This window comes from Carettochelys insculpta, chromosome 23 (genome assembly GCF_033958435.1).
Source record: "Carettochelys insculpta isolate YL-2023 chromosome 23, ASM3395843v1, whole genome shotgun sequence".
NCBI lineage: Eukaryota > Metazoa > Chordata > Testudines > Carettochelyidae > Carettochelys > Carettochelys insculpta.
This window is the reverse complement of record NC_134159.1, coordinates 16,244,480-16,258,881: the sequence shown is the minus strand read 5'-3', so window position 1 is coordinate 16,258,881 and position 14,402 is coordinate 16,244,480. Positions and strand designations below refer to the sequence as shown.

General features: G+C 55.0%; 1 protein-coding gene across 1 annotated transcript in view; it reads left to right on the top strand.

The window, feature by feature from the left end:
• The window catches only part of TMEM240 (transmembrane protein 240), a 29,398-nt gene that overhangs the window by 14,075 nt on the left and 921 nt on the right, over positions 1–14,402 (top strand). Inside the window, exon 4 of the mRNA XM_074975763.1 lies at positions 6,675–6,883. Within this exon, the coding sequence (XP_074831864.1) occupies positions 6,675–6,883 (209 nt within the window). The remainder of the gene's footprint in view (positions 1–6,674; positions 6,884–14,402) is intronic.

Below are 14,402 nucleotides of genomic sequence, written 5' to 3'. Positions count from 1 at the left end.
AGTCAGCTGCCAGCAGCGTCTCAGAGCTGGGTGACTTTGGGAGCTGCTGTTGGAAAATTAGCTCAGGCTGCAAGTCAGTGGCCAATCCAAGAAGTCCTGGCTCGCAGGCCCCTTCTCTGGGCCCTCCAGGGAGCTGCCCTGAGCCTGGCCCTGAGCCCTGCACTGCCCTGCGGTCTTGCTGCAAATACCAATTAATTCTGCTTCTGCCAGAAGGGGCCCACATGGAGTGTTAATCCATCCCTCGAGGGGTTGGGGGCATGGCTGGCTTCCAGCTTCCGTGGTGCCAGCTCCCCTTCCCAGACTGGGCAGGGGGTCTCCGCCCTGCCCTACGGGACACCTCTCCCTGGCATCTGAGAGCCGAGTGGATGCGGGGTCACCCTAGGGCCAGTTTACATGGCTGGAGCTGCCGTAAAGCACCCCTCAGGCTCCCTGCCCCAACAGGAGCCCTGGTACCCAGGTGCGGCTGGGGCCTTCCTTCCTCCTGCAGCAGCCCCTAGTAGCAGACAGCCCGGGGCTGGCCTGGGTGCTCTTTGTATTTGTGTCGGGGTGTGCTCAGCCCAGCATCTGGCTGTGGGGGTGGGAGGCTGTCAAGCCCCTGTCCCCAGCGAGAGCAGATGTGATTCACTACACTCCCCCACTCCCCAGCGTGGCACCAGCCTGTGGCTGCTGGGCAAGATTCAGACCTGCAGGAGCCGAGCTCTAGCCCCACCCCAACCGAGTCACCTTGTCCACATTCCTTTATCAGACTCCCTGGTCATTCAGCAGGGACTCTCCCCCGGAGCTCACGTACCCCTGTCTCCTGAGTGATGCCACTTAAGTCTCTGACAACTGAGGCTCGCGTGGAAACTTCAGTAGGTTTTTTTTTTTTCAATCCCCCCATCAGGGTTTGTGCCAATTTGCACTAATACCCCCAGGTTGTGAATTCTCAGCGAGCCTTCGCCCTGTGTGCCAGATAAAGGGGACAGGATGGTACCTCTAGAACTGGTCCTGGCAAGGGGACATGCTGTAGAGCCCCACAGCCCTGTGCGCAGCAGTAATCAATGTTATCTCTGCGGCACACGGGTCCTCTGATAAACCTCCAGTGTTAGAAACGCTGCCTGGGCACTAGCGATCACCATTCAAATGCTAAGTGCTGGGGATGCACTTGACTTGCCTTTGACTTTACAGGGGCACGGGGGCTGAAGGGTCTTTACAGCTGAGGTCCTGGCCACCTAGGATTTCTGGCACATTAGAAATCAGGAGTTAACCCAGCTAAATTTCAATGCCATCGTGCAATTTTGCCTCCTTAAATCCCTCCCTAGACTGTTCATTGGATCAATGCTTTAGCAGAGAGATTCCCCGATTCTGATTGGGTCCCATGGGCGCTATTGCAAATAATAATTGTGTGGCGTTGCTGAGTGCGGTGAAGCCATTGCTGCCTTCCACCCCAGAGGTGGCTGCGTTTCAGTGGTGCAGGGCGTGATTTCATGGGGATGGGAGTATATGCGATCTGTAAGACACTTAGGAGCCTTGCGGCTGACTCTCCCAAGGGAAACATAACTGGTGCTGGCCTTGTACTCTATGGGTTGAGGAACCGCAATGAGCAGGGAGTTTGGGCTCTTGGAATGATCTGAATCTTAGATGGGGGGAGTTCAGGATTGCACCTGGCAGGTAGTGCTGGTAAATGGCTGTGCCGGTGAAGTCTGGCTGCTCAGGTCTCGTTGAGGTTTGCCGTGGGAGCTGGGTGTACCAAGCATCTCACCTCTCCTCTACCAGAGGGGCCGTGGCAGAGGCAGGCGCTCACCTTCCCTGGGACTAACCAGGCGGTGGGAGACGTCCTAAGCTCTGTCGTAGGCTGGCTGGCGCCAGGGGGCATAGGAAATGCCTGTTTTGGAGCTGCTTGTGGGTGGCCGAGTCAGCTCGTTCTCACCCGCACACTTATTTGTGAGCCAAGTCCCTGCGCTTACCCCAGCAGCCAGTGCACATGGATTTCCTCTGAAGCGCTGAGGGCCTATTTCCACCAGCAGCAAACTCCAATGCCCAGGCACTTGGTGGTTATTAAAGAGCCGGCAGCTCTTTCCTTGGGTAGGCCGAGTCCGGGATGTCCTGGGTCCTGAGGAAGGCAGGCTCTGCCCCAGAGGTAGCTGCATTTTAGTGGGGCTCTACGTACAAAGGAGAATCCTACGTCTGTTGAAGTCTAAAGACACAAGTGTCCATAGTGGATGACTATTCCCGTCTGTGGGCTAGTGGTACAGAGACCAGGACATAGGCCTGGAAACCCAGAGCTTTTCTCGAGGGGGATAAGATGCTGAGCTGGACTGGTAGAGGCAGCCAACAGCCACTGAAAGGAGCCTCCTTGGTGAGTGGGGCCCACGGCTTGTCGGCCGTCAGCATTCCACTGTCAGCAGCCTTTGGTATGGGATGGCCGTGCCCAGCGAGGGAGGCTCTCGCTCTGACTGACCACACGCCGGAGTGGTGAGCTGGGCCGTTGCTCAGAGGACATGGCCACCTTGAGAGAGTTCTCGATAGCCAGAGCTGCCTCTTCCCCGCCTGTGTCGGGGCCCATTGGCGCCAGGGAGTCCCTGAATGGAGGTGGCAGTGGCGGGAGTGGGGCACCAGGCCGGGCTGTTTTCTCCCTGCGCCTCAGGTGGGTTGGGGAGAGCAAGAAGGGCTCAGCAGCTGCTCGCTGGTGCTGGACCCGGATGGGCACAGCCTGGCCCGATAGGCAGCCCGGCTCCGTGGTGCCCCGGTGCAGTTCCCTGGCAGCTGCTGGCGCCTGTACCGCAGGTGGGCCCCGTTCAGCGGCTGCTGAGCTGACGGCTGTTTTCAGGCAGCTCCTCTGAGCCGCGGTTTGTTTGTGTCAATATTTGGACGTTTCGCAGGCGCGATTATGCAGCCACTGGCTCCTCATGCATATTCAGAGCTCTGCAGCACCTGCGTTCCCCGGTGAAGGGGGCCTCCAGGCCGGGGTGACAGGCCTGTGGGAGAGCAGCTGGTCTGAGCTGGTGGGGCGTGAGGAAAGGATGTCTGGGCCCGGCACCGCTGCCCGGCGCTGGGAGCTCCAGTGGGTGGTTAGTTACCAAACGCTCTTCCCAGCCTTGCCCGGGCTCTCTGGCTGCCAACAGCAGCGACAGCCTCTGCCAGAGCAGCTTCCCTCCCCGGCAGGAACTTGAGCAATATCATGGGGGAATCTAGAGCTCCCCAGACCCTTCTTGGTGCCCCACACCCCAGGGCCCCACTCTCTGGTTGTCCCGTAGCCCAGACCTGCCTTGTGCTACTTCTCACCGGTCCTCAGCTCCCCTGACCCTCCCAGTTCCTGGACTTACCTCTTCTGAGCCTCTGGGCTCCTCAGTCTTTCAGCAAGTTCACGTTCCAGCTCCTCTCTCCTGGTACCAGGGGATCCCACGGCACCCACCAGCCCAAGCAACCTGCGCTCCAGAGCAAGGAATGGGCAAAGCTCCTCATTACCACTGCAGAGGGGACCCCGGAGTTTGCTGTCGAGGAGAAGGGCAGGAGGGGAGGGGGCGGTGGGACACCTCACGGCTGGGAAAGCCCAATTCTGACAGACCCTGTGCCCAGGGCTAGGGAGAGGAGAAAACGAGGGGTGGGGGTCAGTCTGAAGGCCTGGTGCCTGGGGTAACTCCCAGCTTTGGCTCCAGGAGAGGCCCAGAGTCCTCTGACTTGCTGGCTTGGATACGGAAGCATCCCTGCTGGTTCTGCTCGTTGGTGGGTGTCTCTGCCAGTCCCCTTGGCAGTGGAGAGGCTGGAGGCGCTGGCTGGAGCCTTTGGCTCAGCTGTGCAGGGATGCTGTGCTATTGCCATCTGACGGGTTGGTATGGGGTGAGATGAGTGTGCTGGGTCTCAGGTCAGCTCCCAGAGCTCCATGTCTCAGAAAATCCTCCCCAGCAGGAGTCAGCTGGCCTGTCTGTGGGCAGTCGCGGTTGGGACAAAGTATCTGGAAAGCTGGTTGGGGCTGAGGTGTGACACTGGCCAGTGTTTCATGTGTGTTCCCTGTCTGTCTGGTGAGAGCCTCCGTGCTACAGCAGCGTAGCTGATCCATCTCGTTGCACTGAGAGGCCCCAACAGCTGCTCAGCTCTCCCAGGCCTCCTTTATTAGTGAGACCCCAGGCTTCGCAGACAATGCAACTGCAGCTCCAGCACGCTGGGTGGCCCCAGGGCCTGGCTGGCCTGGCTCATACCCCAGGGCAGTATGACACCGGCTGGGGGGGGCAGGTTTCCATTGCTGGGCCCCGGCCAGGTGTCGGTGGCAGGTCTTGGCACCTCCCTCGCTGGCTCTGGCACCACACGAGGGGCGGTCTCTCAGCCCCAGTGCCCTGCCCCATTGAGACCCTTTGTTTTCATCCCAAGCATCTCCCCCGGTCTGGCGCTGACCCAGGCCCTCATGGGCCTTTCCCGTGTGTCTCAGCCTGGCTGGGATGAGAGACTGGGGAGTTTTTCTGTGCTGCGTGGCGGGAAGTGTCTCCGCAGGACTCCTGGAGAGTGCTGGGGCTGGAGGTGCCGGGCTGGGCAATTCTGTGCTGGAGTGACAAAGGGGGAACTTAATTCTGCTTGGTGCTGGGTGTGCCGGTGTCTCACCACGTGGTCCGTGGTCAGTGAGGGGCTCGCTGGCTTTCTCTGGCCTCATTTTACAGCCATGCTGGACTGCAAGCCCAGGAGCTATTCAACTTTCATGCTCAGATGAATCAGTGGTGGCTAAGCAATGGGGGTGGGGGGTGGGGCTGATTGCCTGGTAGGGTGGGAGAAAGGGGTGGTCAGTGGATAACGAGGTCTGCATGTGACTAAAGAAAGGGTATCTCACGGGCACTGTGAGAGAGGTGAGGAGACCAGAGCTAGAAGGTGAGGCCAAGCAGCAGGAAGAGGGTGAAGGATAGGGTGACCCCATGGAATATACGGGACACTGGCCTCCAGGGATGGGTGCTGCTGTTCCGTGTCAGGGCTCCTCGGCAATGGGGGCAGCCGCCCCATGTTGAGGCACCAGGAATGGGGGTTCCACAGCCTCCTGGTGAAGGACAGTGTGGGATGGGGGCTCCGCAACTTCCCAGCAGGGGGCACCAGGGGATGAAGAGGCCTTCCTGCGGCAGAGCTCACCAGCAGTGGGGGCTGCCTCTGTGGGGTGCCAGGAATGGGGTAGCTGCCCAGTGGAGGAGCTCCCTGGACGTGGGGGCTGCCTGGTGCCAGGGAACAGCCGCCCCACAAAGTACAGGGCAATGTGCCTGTTTTCGTAGAATGCCTATAGGACAGCGTAAATAAGGGACAGCCCTGGGAAAACGCCCTAGTGAAGGAACGCAGACGAATCCTGGGCCTCCTGAACAGCCACTGACCAAAGTCCAAAGCGCTCCGGGGTGGTGAGGAAACTGAGGCAGGCATGAGGCTTTTCCCTCGCTCTGGAGGTGGCTGGGGCTTTCTGCAGAAAGGAGAGAGCTGCTGCTGGAAACCTTTGCAAAGCCAGTGGCTGGAGTGCTTCCATGGGCACATGTCCCTGAAGAGTTAGAGGCTAAACCTGGGACATGGTGTTCTCCAGGGACTGAGGCAGCGCTAGTGCTGGGGGCTCAGGGCAGCCGACAGGGGAGGTCCTACTCGCGTGGAGGGTGCCAAGGAAGTGTCAGAGAAGCCAGCGACCGAGACAGTGCTGGAGCCTGACCAGGTCGAGGGGTACATAGGACGCACCAGTGCTGGATAATAGAAAAAAAAGATTTCACTAGGCGGGTGGTGAAGCTCTGGAATGGGTTACCCAGGGCAGTGCTCCGCAACCCGCGTGCCACGGCAGACGCTTAGTGTGCCTCAGAGCCGCGTGCCGGGAGTGCCGGCTGGGTAAGTGCTTCACCACCTGCTCGGAGACGTGCATGGCGGCGGTGGCTCTGATGAGTCACTGGCATTGAGATAGAGCGGGGAGTGGAGCAGGCTGACTCTGGAGGAGGGGAGGAGGATTGGGGTATAGATATGGGGTGTGCTGTGAAATTATAACGAGCGCTGAAGTGTGCTGGAAGGTGCTAAAGGGTGCTGAGCACTGACCTCGGGAGATGGTGGGATCGTGGCTGGGACAATTGAGTTGGGGCTGGTCCTGCTTTGAGCAGGGGCTTGGACTCAATGACCTCCTGAGGCTTCTTCCAGCCTTATGAGTCTACAATTCTAAGAGTGCACCGGTCCAGCATGGCAGGACCCGAACCCAGTCGCTGTTGAGTGTTCAGCCAGGGAAGGGCTACAGGATGGGAGAGGGAATAGCTTTACTGGACCAGCTTCAACTGGAGAGCGAGATGAGCTTTTGAGCTATCCAGCGCTGTGACACCTGGTCAAAGCACTGTCTGAGCCATGCCCTGCAAGAAGAGGTGGTGTATTTTGTCTGTATGGGTATATGTATGCATAGGCAAGACCCATGGTTTCAAACTCACAAATCAGACTCCAAACAAAACCATGAAATTGGCTTAAAGATCATCAAACAAACAAACAAAAATTCCCAGTTATCATCCTAACCCCCCCCCCCCCCCCAACGCATCACCCTGCGCATTCTAGGTTCTTTTTCTTTGCCTTCAGGTGTCTTGAACCTGTAGGATGGACCCAGGTCACATTGGTAGAACGGCAAATGAAAAGTGCTTAATTGCTCCCTGAACCACCTGGAGCACAAGTTCTTGTGTCATCTGCTGATGCTTGTCCATTCTCTGTCTCCCCTGCACCAGGCATCATGTGCATTACGTCATCCCATACGATGGGGACCAATCGGTGGTGGATTCCTCAGAGAATTACTTTGTGACCGACAATGTGACCAAGCAGGAGATTGATCTGATGCTGGGACTTTTGCTGGGCTTTTGTATAAGCTGGTTTCTGGTGTGGATGGATGGAGTTCTCCATTATGCTGTGCGAGCCTGGAGAACCAGCCGACGGTACGGTAAGTGCCTCCTGGGGAGCTATGTGTCCTCTACTCTGCCTGAGTCCATCATCTCTTCAAAGGAAGTTTGAATGGTTGTCATCCAGGGTCTGGGGGTTTTTATCTTCTTTCCAGAGGGTGCATCTTTTTGGCTAATTTGTCACAGCTTGTTGGGTCGAATTCTAGTGCTCAGTGCATAAAAAGTGAAATACGTCCGTTTTGTTGGCATGAAAATACGCGATACCAAGATGGGGATGTGCTGGACAGTAGGTTTACTTGTGAACACATGCCAGTAGCAAAGAAGTGTTTGCTGATGGATGAAGTGTACCCGGAAAGGCATGTTGTTTGCTTGGTTTATTATAGCCATGCAAGATGTAGGATTTTAGCGATTCAAAGTGGGTGAGGTCAGATCTTTTACTGAACCAGCTTGGGTAGCTGAGAGAGGCCAGTTTTGAGCTTATACTGAGCTCATCCTGTGACTTCCACCAACAGAAGCTGGTCTGATAAAATACCTGACTGTGCCCAGCTTGGCTGGGTAAATTTGTGGCATTCTGGGTATTGGATGGAAAGAAGAAATTTGTGTGAGGTTTGTGTTCCTGTTTGTGTGTCTCTGTTTACCACATGTCATCAGCTTGTGGGCAGGGGGAAATTAAATGTACATGCACCTGTGGTGATGTGTGCAGTTCTCTCCCACAAACCTCCTCTCTTCCCACGGACAGAAGTCTCGAGGCTTCCCACGTTTGATTCCCATTGCTGCAGATGTGGTCACTTGTGCTGGGCAATCTCTCCTCAGCTATGGCATCAGCCAGGAAGGACTGGGTGGGTGTAATGCCATGGTTAGCTGAGAGTATGAGCAATAATGTAGGGGTGGGAGAAAAGTACCCCAAAAGTTACTTGAGTAAAAGTGCAGCTGCTTTCACTTCTGGGTACTTGAGTACAATAAAGATATGATGCGTGTGTGTGCACATCTGCCCACGTGTACTTTTACTCAAGTAGTTTCCCAGAGGGGGCACTGGTGTCTTGTACTTAAGTACTGCCCCCCCCCCGGGCAGCTGCACTCTTGCTTAAGTAACTTTTGGGGTACTTTTTCTACCTTTGAGCAATAGGCACATAGGTGGGAACACACCACATGAAACCTGTGGCATGTCTAATTCAGGTTGTCTGTGCTAGTGACCAACCTCAGGGGTGCAGAAGAAAGGTTCCAGACATCCTTCTCCCAGTCGCATGGCTTCCCAGCGCTGACATTCCCTGATATTGTGCCTGGGAAAAGAGATGGAGAAAACAGATTAAAAATAACAAAGTGCAACATGAAATCCGATCACCTAATCAGTGTCTCTGCAAACGACGTGCTGTAAATGCCAGTTGATAATGTCTGCTAAATTACAGTTTGCTTTTTTTTTTTTTTAAGAAAGCTGTATGTGCAAACCTCTAACACTTCTAATTAGGGACACTGGCTGCCTCTTCTTACAAACTTCCATCAAAATAGTATTAATTTCTCATTAGAGCCTCCAGGTCCGGCACCCCGCTCCAGCAATTTCTGCATGGGAGGTGTCGTGAGATTCTTGTGCAATCTGTGTTGAAGGAGGTGTCTCCTTTTCAGACAGGTCCTACTCGATCTAGCTAATGATGGGGCCGTATTTCCTCTAGACGTCCCACCGGAGGGAGCATCTCTCCCAGCATCTGCTGATGCTATCACCACAACTCTCTTTGGCTGGGAACAACCATACACAGCCAATGGGTGCTGCGACCACCTGTACCTGTGGCAGGGACAACGGCTGCCAGAGGCTAACCCTGGCGAACGGTTTATTGCCCACTCTTGGGTTAGCACTCGGGTGGGAGGCTGGCGAGAGGGAGCGAGAAGGCTGGAGCATCATGTTCTTTGAGGGTTGAGTGCTAGCAATGGCGTTATCTTTAACTAACCCCCCTGCAAAGAGGGTCTTCACAGCCCCTTGTTAGTGACGAGTGGAGATGGGCCTGGCTGGCTCTTGGCGCTACCCACCTCCTTTCAGGCCTCTTCCTGCTGTTCTGTGTTTTCCAGGGGGTTAAGTCACTGGTGCCAGGAGTTGCCCTGCTCACTCCTAGGCTGCCCAGAGCAGACGGGTGAATGTTCTGGCGAAAGCGGGACCCAGCTGCCTGGGAAAAGTAAATACCTGCGCGGCCCCTCGCTGGAGGCGAGACGTGGAGCTGGGCGGCCCCAAGGGGGTTCTGCCCTTCGCTTCGGGCCGCCCTAGGGAAGAGCTGCAGAGCGGGAGCAGCTGTTTGTCACTTGGCCGGGTGCGCAGCCACGCTGCTGGGCAGCTCCGAATGCGAAAGCGGACTGTGCTGCATAGGGGGAGGGGCGTTAAGTGATCTGGGGGTGGGGGGTGGTTGCAAACCGCCCCCCCCCCCCAGCGATCACCCCCCCAATGTGCTGCGTGTGCAGGTTTCACCACGGCTTTGTGCCCGGGTGTGTCTGTGCAGCTGGGTGCGAGCGCACGTGCTCGGTGGTCTGGCCATTCCCACGGGAGGTTGTGTGGCGGCGAGCGAGCGCGGGACGGCCGTGACTGCGACTGCGACTGCACGTGCAGGCAGACAGCTGGGTGCGCGCAGGTGTATTTCCATGGGAATGCACCTGCTGGGGCGGCTGCGGGAGCACAGGGCCTGCTGAGGGACGTCGGCGCCGCCGGAAAGTGCTCAGGGGCCAAACCAGAGCCAAAACCCAGCCACAAAAGACGCCCCCTCCTCCCACCCCGCCCGCCACTCGGGGGAGCCCTGGAGCAGACTAGCAGCAGGAGCCCTGCTCTGGGGCTCACCCCCCTCATCTCCAGGACTCCTCTTTAGTTGTAGGTTCCCCCAGGAGAGGCTTGGCTTGGGGGCTCTGGCACTGTGGCTGGGCTGCTCTCACCGAGGCCCAGCAGCTGCCATGGGTGTGCCCTAGAGGAGTCGGGCAAAGATGCCCCTTGCCCCAGTGGCTTCCAGCCAGGTGGAGTGTCTCCCCTGGGCGTTTGCACTGGCGCAGCCTGATTGGACTCTCAAAGAGCTTGGAATAAAACCAGGGATGGCTTGTTTGAGCCCAGGCCAGCACTGCGCAGGAGGCTGCTTGCTCTCCCCGCCTCAGTGGCTGTCGGGGCCTGGCAGGGATTCTGGGACAGCCACAGCCTGGCTTCCTGTGCTGTGTAAGGGTTCCAGATAGCCACCCCAGCTCCCTCTGGACTGCCCCGACCCCATCAGCTCTGCATCCTTGGCCCAGCATGGAATCCCTCTGCACCTAGAGCTCCTGCGTGACCTCTGCCATGCGCTTCTTTGTGCTAGTGCAGGGGGTGCAAAGGGGCAGTGTTGAACCGGGCCCTGTTGGAGGAGCAGGCCCTTTGGCTGTTCCAGAGCCCACACTGGGAACCTGGACAGGCCGTCACGTGCCCGGAACATGTCAGGCAGTACCGACATTTGCCTCAGTTTGTCCTACCTTGAAACAGCATCGCCGACCCCAAAACTCAGCAGAAAAATGGCAAGTCGGGCACCCACAAGCAGGAGAGTGCCTAAAACGGCCCCAGGGGGTTGGCTCATTTGCCTTCTGGCTTCTGAGCGTGTCAGGGGTCCCATTTTCAACTGCTTTTCTGCAACCCCAGCAGCGAAACATTTCCCCTGTCAAACAGGGAGACTGAGATTATCACCTGACTCCAGCAGCTGGGGCTTTCAGTAAGTTACCAACTCTCATGAGACTCAGGCTGCACTGTTCCTCTGGGGGGGGGCAGTATTCTCCCTCTTCCCTTCGCCTACTGTGCCTGCATTGCGCCCGAGGGAGGTTACAGACAAAGTTGGTTCTTCAGAGGACGGACTGTATGTCGTAGCTGGCACCTTTATTGGGGAGCCAGCATGGGGACTGGCTCCACATGCCAAAATTAAGCATCTTCATTGCTGAGAATTATTGGCCCTGGTTGGCCTGGGGTTCTGTTGCTGACACGCCGGGTGCACCAGAAAAATGGCCCAATAAAGCCAAAATAAACCTGAAATAAAGCAGCTGCGGCTGAGCAGAGCTGGAAATGAAATGAACTCCGCGCATGTTGCCGCAAGGACACTCGGAGGTTTAGCAATGCCCAGCTGCTGGGGCTGGGGCTGGGGCTGGGGCTGGGGCTGGGGCTCTCCCGCATCACGGCTTCCTCCCCACTGAGCAGCCCGTTTGTGAGCGAAGGGAACATCTGCATCATGCAAAGTTTAGCTTTTCGCCACATCGCCACAGCCCGGCCGCTGAAGCCAGCACCTGGGAATGCTGGTTTGCAGACAAAATACTGCCGCCAGCCACCACTTTGTTGTTTACGGTGTGCGAGAAGGTTAAGTGTCTGCGCATGGCAAAAGTTTTGTTGATCACGCAGAAGGGTAGATGTACCGGCAGAGCAGGAGTCAGCAACCCCCCGGCACAGGTGCCAGAGCAGCGCGTGAGCTGGTTCTCTTTGGCACGCAAGGCGGGAGCTCAGCCCCGCCCCTCCTCCCCCGTGCAGCCGGGAGCTTGCTCAAAGCCAGGCTGCCTGTGGATGAACAAAAGACCGGCTCACGCTACCAGCCGCCCCCTGTGGGAAAGCTCTGCCGCTGCATTTATTTATTAACAGAGCTGTTGTGAGGAGGACCCTTGGTGACTTTAAAAAAGTCTCACGGGCATTTGGAGGTCAAAAGGTCAAATTTCAGCGGTTGGTGCCCCTGTGTTAAATGCTGGCTAGTGTAGAGCAAGCCTAAGACTGAATGCTACAGCCACGGCCCTGTCACCATCCAGCAGCAACGGTTTTAACCAAGATTCAGTATTTGCGATACAGCATCCTCAGCCCGCAAAGATGCCACTTACGTCTTTGCAACCTTTTGTTTATGGCCCAGCCTAAGTGGAGGAGGAAACGGAGCAAAAGCCTTTGACGTGTTGTTTGGCTTTTGGTTTACCAGTATTCTGCTCTGCCTATGCCGCAAGCTGGAGAGGGTTTTAGAAGGAAACCACCCCTCTGGCAGCCTCTCGGCTGGTTCCCAAGATGGTGATAACCATCATTTTTAGGGAGCAGCACAGGGTTCAAGTGGTGCTAAGGCCTGACTGCCCCAGGCTCCGCCCCTTCTGCCACTGGCCCCTCCCCTTCTGCCCTTGGCCCCTCCCCTTCTGGAGGCACAGAACCAGCCTCCCCCCCGCCAATGCCCTCCCATCCCTGGGCCTGTGGTAGCTGCCGGCCCCGCTGTTAAAGCCCAATCCTATTTCTTAGTGCCTTGTCGCTCAACCTTGCATGGCTACTGTAACCCGTTCGGGAGCTGGACTGGTCCTGCGTCCTCCACCCCCAAGTTTCACCTCACTTACAAACTCACAACAATCAGACCCAGAAGTACAAAAGTGTCACAACTACACACAGGCTGAAAAATTGCTGCCTTTCTCATTGTTCCCATACCATTATAAAAGAAATATGGCACTTACAGTTCAGTATGTGGTACAAAGAGTGGTAATAACACGGTGCTGTCTGCAGGGAATTTTAGTTTGTACTAGTGCTTTTTAGACAATTTGTAAAACAAGGCACGTATCTAGATGCATCAATGTGGCCCACTCCCCCCAGAAGACCTCAGCATATCCCCAGCAGTACATGTACCTCTGGTTTAGCACCATTATCCTAGAAAACACACACACACACACACACACACACACACACACACACACATATTGCCTCTGGCTTTCAATGGTCCTGAAAAATAAAAAAAAAACGTTCTAGCTTTGCAGTTATGAAGGCAACGTGCCCTCAGGCTAAATTGTCTCTGGGTTGCCTCCTGAGTTTGCAAACTGCCTGAAACCACAGCATGAGAGTGGCCACACTAGGTCCAGAGAAAGGTCCCTCTTGCCCAGCGTCTTGTCTTCCAACAGTGGCTGATGCCAGGTGCCCCGGCAGGCACGAACAGAAAAGTAACCATCAAATGATCCATTCTCTGCTACCCATTCCCATCTTGACAGAGTCTAGGGACCCCATCCCTGCCCCCACTAAAAGCCATTGACAGACCTGTCCTCCGTGACTTTATCTAGTTCTTTTTTATACTCTGTTATAGACTTGGTCTTCACAACATCCTCTGGCGAGGCGTTCCACAGATTGACTCTGTATTGCGGGAAGAAATACTTCCTTCTTTTTATTTTAAACCTGCTGCCCGTTCATTGCTTTTGGTCACTTCTTACCTCTTGTGTTAAGGGAAGGTGTAAATAATACTACTTTAGTCACTTTTTCCACACCAGTCATGATTTTGTAAGATGGCTGCCATATTCCCCTTACCCATCTCTTTTCCCAGCTGAAAAGTCCAAGTCTGAAGAATTTTTCCTCATCCGGCAGCTGAGCTATACCCCTCATCATTTTTGTTGTTCTTTTCTGAACTGTTTCCAATGCCAAGAAACCTTTTTTCGAGGTGAGACGACCACATCTGTAGGCAAAACAAAAAGCAGTCAAGTAGCACTTCAAAGACTAGCAAAATAATTTATTAGGTGAGCTTTCGTGGGACAGACCCACTTCTTCAGACCATAGCCAGACCAGAACAGACTCAATATTTAAGGCACAGAAAACCAAAAACAGTAATCCAGGAGGACAAATCAGAAAAAAAATGATCAAGGTGAGCAAATCAGAGCGTGGAGGAGTGGGGGGTGCCGGGGGGGGGGGGGAAGGTCAAGAATTAGATTAAGCCAAGTATGCAGACGAGCCCCCCATAGTGACTGAGAAAATTCCCATCCCGGTTCAAACCACATGTTAATGTGTCGAATTTGAATATAAAAGACAGCTCCGCTGTCTCCCCTTTGAATAGTGGTGCGAATTTTTTTTTTTTCAGTAACACGCAAACTCTTAAGTCATTAACAGAATGGCCCACTCTGTTAAAATGTTGACTAACTGGTTTGTGAATCTGGAGTGTTTTGACGTCTGTTTTGTGCCCATTAACCCTTTGTCTAAGGGCATTAGAAGTCTGTCCAACTGTTACTATTCAACATCTGTAGACAGTATTCAAGACATAGGTGTGCCATGGATTTCTATAGAGGCAGTAAGATATTCTCTGTCCCCTTTTCAAATGCTTTCCAATGGTCTGTCTGTTCTTTTGGCTGCTGCTGCACACTGAGTGGATGTTCTCAGAGCATAATCCACAATGACTCCACGATCGCTGTCTTGAGTGGTAACAGCCAATTTAGACCCCATCATTTTGTAGGTAGTGTTGGGATTATGTTTTACAATGTGCATCACTTTGCATTTATCAACATTCAGTGTCAGCTGCCAAAATTTTGCCATTCTTTGAAAAGCATCACCTCTCCCTTCCATTGCCGTGGCGGTTGGTTCTGGACCCTCCAGCTGCTAACACGTTTGACATTTAAACCAAGTCCCTGATGAGTCATGTTAGCAGAGCGTCAGCTAATAGTCATGTCCCACACTTGATGAGTGCCTGCCACACGAAGAAAATGAATATGGGAGGGGAGGGGCTCATTAAGGGTCTCTCTAATTTTTTCCATCTGGGTCCGAATAAATTTTGTTATGTGCACCAAAGCATGTGTGGATGTGCACCACCCATAAAAACATGTGTTGCCCCC